Raw genomic sequence first — 6,971 nt, forward strand, 5'->3', positions numbered from 1 at the left:
AACTTCCTTTGACATTTATGGTAATGCAGTTCTGTTTTTTTTTTTTGTTTTTTTTGGCTTTACTTTGAAAAAGTCCTTATTCTCACTTTTATTTTTTTTTTTTAAAGATTTTATTTATTTATTTGACAGACAGAGATCACAAGCAGGCAGAAAGGCAGGCAGAGAGAGAGGAGGAAGCAGGCTCCCCGCCGAGCGGAGAGCCCGATGCGGGGCTCGATCCCAGGACCCTGGGATCATGACCTGAGCCGAAAGCAGAGGCCTTAACCCACTGAGCCACCCAGGCGCCCCCTCACTTTTATTTTGAAAGATGTTTTCACTAGCTATAGAATTGTAGGCTGATGGTCGTTTTTCAATTTTTTTCTTTCAGTACTTCAAAGATGTTTTTTTTTTTTTTATAAAGATTTTTATTTATTCATTTGACAGAGATCACAGGCAGGCAGAGAGGCAGGCAGAGAGAGGAGGAAGCAGGTTCCCTGCTGAGCAGAGAGCTCGATATGGGGCTCGATCCCAGGACTCCGAGACCATGACCCGAGCCGAAGGCAGAGGCTTTAACCCACTGAGCCACCCAGGCACCCCAAAGATGTTTATTTTCTTAAACCTTGCAAAATTTCTGATGGAAGCTGCCTACCATTCTTATATTTATTCCTCTGTATGTAGTATGTCTCTTTTTCTCTGGCTGACTCTGATTTTTATTTATTTCAGCAACTTTATTATGGGGGTCGGTATGTATATTTAGTGTTCTGCTTGTGGTTCTCTGATTTTCTTGAATCTGTAGTTATAATTTTAATCCAGCTTGGAGAAATTTTAACTGTTGTTTCTTCAGATGTTTTTTTCTGTCCCCTTCTCCCCTGAAAAATTTTTTTTTTCTCCTTAGGATTCCAGTATACACGTTAGACTACTCGATAGTATCCCACCAATCTTTTGATTGGTTCATTATTTTGGTATCTTTTTCTCTATATGCTTCAGCTTCTACAGTTTTATTGCTGTGTCTTCAGACTTACTGATCTGCTGTACTGCACTACCTGCTTACTCCCATTCAGTATATTTTTCACTTCCAGAAATTTCGTTTGCAACTTTTTGATATCATTTTTCTTGTGTTCCTGTTCCCTTACATTTTTGAACATATTTATAATAGCGGTATTTAAGGTCTTTATCTGCTAATCCCATGGTCTCCTTTAAAAAAAAAAAAAAGATTTTATTTATTTATTTGACAGAGATCACAAGTAGGTGGAGAGGCAGGTGTAAGCAGGCTCCCAGTGGAGCAGAGAGCCTGATGCGGGGCTCGATCCCAGGACCCTGGGATCATGACCTGAGCCAAAGGCAGAGGCTTTAACCCACTGAGCCACCCAAGTGCCCCTCTCAACCAATTTTTTTTTTTAAAGATTTTATTTATTTGACAGACAGAGCTCACAAGTAGGCAGAGAGGCAGGCAGAGAGAGAGGAGGAAGCAGGCTCCCTGCTGAGCAGAGAGCCCGATGCAGGGCTCGATCCAAGAACCCTGAGATCACGACCTGAGCCAAAGGCAGAGGCTTAACCCACTGAGCCACCCAGGTACCCCTCTCTACCAAATTTTTATCCTCTTCTGGTTATAGTCCTATTTTCCTGCTTCTTTGCACACCTGGTAATTTCGGATTGGAAGCTGGACATCATGTGAATTTTATGTTTTCAAGTACTTAGTTTTTTTCCTTTAAAAAGTGGTGGGCTATGACCTGACACAAAGCAAAATAATTGTGGACCTCAAGGTTTGGTTTTATGGTCAGAGGAGCCTCTACTCTAGACCTAATTTAAGATGTATTATTAAGACATGATCTTTCTTAGGACTGTACCCAGTGCCCTGTGTATTCTGAAGTTGTCACATTCTGGATCTTGGGCACATGAACTGTTCCCACTCCTAAGTTCAAGAGTTGTGTGGTCTGTTGGTTTCTGGTCATGTACGCAAGTAAGGATTTGGTCAGAATATAGGAAATGCTTTCGCAGACCTAAGTAGCTTGCTCTGAGCAGCTCCTCTTTCTCCAGGATTCTGCCCGGTAGGTTCTAGCTTAGTCTTTCTGGACTCCGACCTCTGTTCTCTTCAACTTGACCACTAGACTCTCGATTGTCTCCCTGCCCTTTGGTCTGGAAGCTGCTCCTAGGCAGTAAGCTGGGACAACTGGTACTCCCCTCACTTATCTCCCTTACCCAAACACTGCCTATTGTCCTAAGCCCCTAAGTATTTGTTTCAGGTGTATTGTGTGGTTTTCTAGTTGTTTGTGGTATAAGAGAAACTTAGAGTTAGTACTCCTTCATGTGTGGCAATGGAAATCTGTCTTTTTGAACTCATTTGTGAGACCTGTGAATCTTCTAGTTTTGACAGGTCTCATATTGGCTTGCTGAGTTTTCTGTTCCAAGTGGATGAACACTTGATGGTCATTCTTGGGTTACCTGCCCACAGGACCACAAAAACTCCCCTCTTTCTTGCCTGTGCTGCTCCCACACCGGTATTATAGACATGAGTGGTTTGGTCCTAATCCTCCACGTTCTAGGGTTTGAGGGACTACCTTAATGTCTGGGGGTTTCATTTCCTATCCCAGTTGCTTTGTTTTTTTTGTGAAAGGATTAAAAATATTGTGGTTGCTACTGCTCTCTTACCCTCTCTATACCTTTTAAATTACCTTTACATTTGTATCACTTGGGCTTGGCAAATGCCCTTGAAGATTGACACAACACGGTATTTCCACTCGATAAGCCTATTTTTGTGGTAACAAATTTGAGGGCTCTAAAGCCAGGAATGGTTAATGTATTACCACTGTAAATATAAACTATGAAGGGTGGTCATTTCATTTATCTCCAGATTACCCTGACTGATCCTTGATGGTGTGAACTGCAAACAGCATATGGCCCACTAACCTATCCCCAACTGTGTGACACAGTTGCTTCTCATTATTTGTTGAGGGTAGTAGGCACCATAAGGAAGACCAGGCCTGTCCTTGGGGATGGGGCACAAAGCTTGTTAGGAAAGGTAGACATGTGAGGGGCTAACTAGAACTAAGGGTAGTTTTTGTACACAGAAGTATATGCAAAGTCGCGTCTGTGGGTCTTTTCTTACTGAATAAATGGACAGAAGCTTAGTTTCCTACTGTTCTCTAAAGGCCTGGATTGTGCAGAATGATGTGGGAGGCCAAGGGCAAGGGCTCTGACCTCTATAGCCTTACTTCAAGCAATCATTCCACCTTTTCCCATTTTATGCATTATGATCTAATATTTATTTCAAAACATGGGTTTTACTGCTGAAAAATGATGAGGAGCAGGTAGAAGCATTGGGGTCCGCATTTCCTTCTGCACACAGCCTCCTGAGGTGAGTGGCCTGAACTTCTGCAAAGCTAGGTGCACTCACATAAAGGTCTGCTGTGAGCATCACCCCAGGTTACAGCTGAGGAGCACCCCCTACTCAGTTCTGCCTTTGACAGCACCCACTCTGGAGCTGAGCCAGATCAGGACTCAGTGGCTTTACCGCTTGGCAGTGGACCACCCTGGGCAGGTCTTCTATCTTCTGTGACAGTTTCCTTATTGGTAAGTTGGTGACATACACCTACACCTGTCTGTTGTGTTGCCAAGTATGGGGGATCTCCAGCGGAGTGCTGGCTTGTAGTAGGTCTCAGTAAATGGTAGCTGCTGTTGTGACTGCTAAGTCAGATGAGAGTCCCAGGGCCTCTGCTAAGAGGTGATACTTGGTTTAGTCTTGATCAGGACCAGAAACATGGTCTCCAGCACAGGCCCCGCCTGCCCTCACAGACAAGGGTCCATAACATGAATGAAGTGTGCCCACTTTCTGAGCCAGTCTCTTAACTATTAGTATGTGGTTAATGCTGCCCTCCACTGGCATGGCATTTTCTCGGTCACCCACATGCAGTAGTTCATCTGCGTCTTCTCTGTAAGGCAGACTTTTATTCCATTCTCCAGAAAAGGATGTGTACTCAGAGGATACAGTCCCTGTCACCGAAGTCCATGTCTGGCGTTCCTTTCATGTCACTCTGTGTGGCGTCTTCAGTGTAGCTGGAATCATGGACATGTTACAGGGACAGACCAGCTGTGTGTGGGTGTCAGGGGTGCGCGACGCTACAGGGACTGGGGTCTTGGCGAATGTTGTTCTAGTAGACTGATGTTGCCAAACAAATGAATATAAGCTTTTTAGGGAAGGGTTAGGGTAATGCAGGAAGAATTATAAGCAATATGAATTTATTTAACTATTTTGGAAATAAAACCCCCCAAATAATGCCTGAACCCAAAAGGTATGTAAAAATGGCCCCAAATATTTTAAAATAATAGATTTAAAGATCATTTGTAGCTTCTTCCTCATAACATGAATGCTTTCAGCAGGACAGTAAATTACAAACCATTTCAAATCATGTTAAGGCAGATCAATCTGGTTGCATTTGTAACTACTCCTGGGAAAGTTGTGTAGAAGCTGTTCTTCCCAGCTATTTGGTCAGTTGGTCCAGGAAAGGGCAGTCCTGGAGTCAGCAGGTGGGGAGCTTGGCCTTGCCTGTCACTGCTCATTCTGCTGGCCCTCTGTGACGGAAGCCGACACGGAACCCTGGCCCTTGTTGACATCACTGATGCACACCCACTGCCCGTCAACGGACTCCTTCCACAGGGTCACCTGCAAGCCAGCACATGGAGCCTGTTACAAGTCTGCACCCCTCCTTCTGCTGTCCTCACCTTCCCAGGTCCCGCATCAGAGGCCATGACTCAAGCTTGTGAGTCAACAAAAGTCCCCACAGATTAAGAAAGAAAGAGTAAGGAGAGTGACCTCACCAACACGGTGACAAAGGGTGTTCCTGACTTAGACCTTCCTCACAGGAAGAACAACTATTCATGAACAGGAAACCACTGAGGGAATCCTAGAGACAACAGTGAGGCTGAAGCACCACCCTCCGCCATCGAGACCAAGATACTGTCCCAGAAGCCTTCGTGGGAAGTCTACGTGCTGACTGCATGGCCTGCCACCCAAGCCAGCATAGCACCATGTTCAACCTGTGGTTCCTTCAGAAGGTAAAGAGCACGGAGGTGGCATCCAGTTATCCAACATTTTAAGTTGTTACTTTGTGGGAGCCCAGACTCTGGGTTCTGCCCCATGGGGACTACAGGCACATTTGTGGGGCTCAACATTTGGGAATCTGAGGGTGACTAAGTGGGGAGAGTTTCCAGGAACTGGCACTAGGATATTAGCAGACAAGGCAGAAAAGCCGAGTCACGGCCCCCCTACCTGCCTTTGGTACCTCACATTCAGAAAACTAGTTCAGGTAAATTTGAGAGGTCCCTAAAGTTGGGCTGCCCAGGTAGCAGAGTTGAGTCCTAGTCCAGCTAGCTGAAGAGCATGGCCCCCCAGGCCCACCTGACAGCAAGGGCTCACTCAACACCTGGAAATTGCAGGACCCTGCAACTCTAGCAGGCAGAGGAGGTAGATGGGGGGTGGACAGAGCTGGTGATCCTCACAGCAAAAGCCAGTGGCCTTATTTCACCAGGAAACAGGCTTGAGTCAAGAGACCAGAAAAAATGTGACTCTATAGTTTTTCCCACTGTGCCAGGGCAGGAAATGTATCAAAGCAGAGCATGTAGGAAGCTGCAGAGCCCACCCAACAGCCCTGCTTCCCATGGCACTAGAATAGCTTCCCGTGGCACTAGAATAGAGTGCGGAGCAGTTGGCTTTCCGTCTACAGAGCAAAACTGGTGGCCTCACCTAACTAGGATATTCAGTCTTCACTCGTGCCTAATTTGGGTCTCTAAAGGACAAGCTGTGCAGGCTCTGGGTCCTGTCCTGCTGCCCCATCAAGACTGTGAAGACTCAGAGACTCACCTGTTGCTGAATAGAGAGCCCAGTCCTGGCTGTATAGGAAGCCTAACCAGGGAATCCAGGCAACGGTGAAGCCCATCCTCCAGCCTCACGTGAGGATCACAGAAAACCATGGAAATATGTAACACCAAAGGAAACTAATAAAACTCTGACTAAAGAAATAAAGATCTGTGAACTGTTAGACAATTCAGAATGATCTTCCAGTTTAGTGAACTACAAGCATATGTAAGATAACTAAATAAAATTGGGTTCAACAAAATTAGACACCATTAAAAAAACAACAAAACAGGGGCGCCTGGGTGGCTCAGTGGGTTAAAGCCTCTGCCTTCGGCTCCAGTCATGATCTCAGGGTCCTGGGATCGAGCCCCGCATCGGACACTTTGCTCAGTGGGGAGCCTGCTTCCCCCTCTCTCTGCCTGCCTCTCTGCCTACTTGTGATTTCTGTCAAATAAATAAAATCTTAAAAAAAAAAAAACCACCAGAAACCCTAGAACTGAAAAACACAGTAACTGAAAAATGTAGCAGAGCTTCAAAAGCAGAGTGGACCATGCAGAAGAAATAATGAGCAACCTGGAGGACAGGACATTGGAAATTGCCCAGAGGAAGAAAAATAGTAAAGACTGCAATGGGATATAATCAGAAGCAGCAATATTTTGCATTAGGAGAATTCCAGAAGATGATAAAGAGACATAAAATATATTTCAAGCAATGATGCCTGAAAACTTCCCAAACATGGGGAGAGAAACAGACCTCTAGATCCAGGAGGCCCTAAAAAGACTGAACTGAAACAGGGCTACGGACACACATTATTTTGTCAAAAGCAAAGAATTTTAAATGCAGCTAGAGAGAAAAGTTACATACAAGGGAACCCCCAGATAAGACTGTGAACAGATTTCTCGATACAAGCTTTTCACTCCAGGAAAAAAAAAAAAAAAAATGGGATGACATGTTCAAAATACTGGAAGAAAAAACCTCATCAACCAAGACTACTACACCAGGCAAGTGTCCTTCAGAAATGAAGACGAGGGACACCTGGGTGGCTCAGTTGGTTAAGCGGCTGCCTTCAGCTCAGGTCATGATCCTGGCGTCCTGGGATCGAATCCCATATCAGGCTCCTTGCTCGGCAGGGAGCCTGCTT

At 45.2% G+C, this 6,971-nt stretch overlaps 1 protein-coding gene across 1 annotated transcript in view; it reads right to left on the minus strand.

Annotated features, from left to right (window-relative positions):
* Window positions 1-4,198: 4,198 nt before the first annotated feature.
* The window catches only part of LOC111143848 (SEC13 homolog, nuclear pore and COPII coat complex component), a 41,561-nt gene continuing 38,788 nt past the window's right edge, over window positions 4,199-6,971 (minus strand). The window contains exon 9 of the mRNA XM_022497801.1: window positions 4,199-4,639. Within this exon, the coding sequence (XP_022353509.1) occupies window positions 4,526-4,639 (114 nt within the window). The 3' untranslated portion in view covers window positions 4,199-4,525. The remainder of the gene's footprint in view (window positions 4,640-6,971) is intronic.

The sequence above is a fragment of the Enhydra lutris genome, unplaced genomic scaffold, assembly GCF_002288905.1.
Source record: "Enhydra lutris kenyoni isolate GAN:26980312 unplaced genomic scaffold, ASM228890v2 scaffoldscaffold10, whole genome shotgun sequence".
Lineage (NCBI taxonomy): Eukaryota > Metazoa > Chordata > Mammalia > Carnivora > Mustelidae > Enhydra > Enhydra lutris.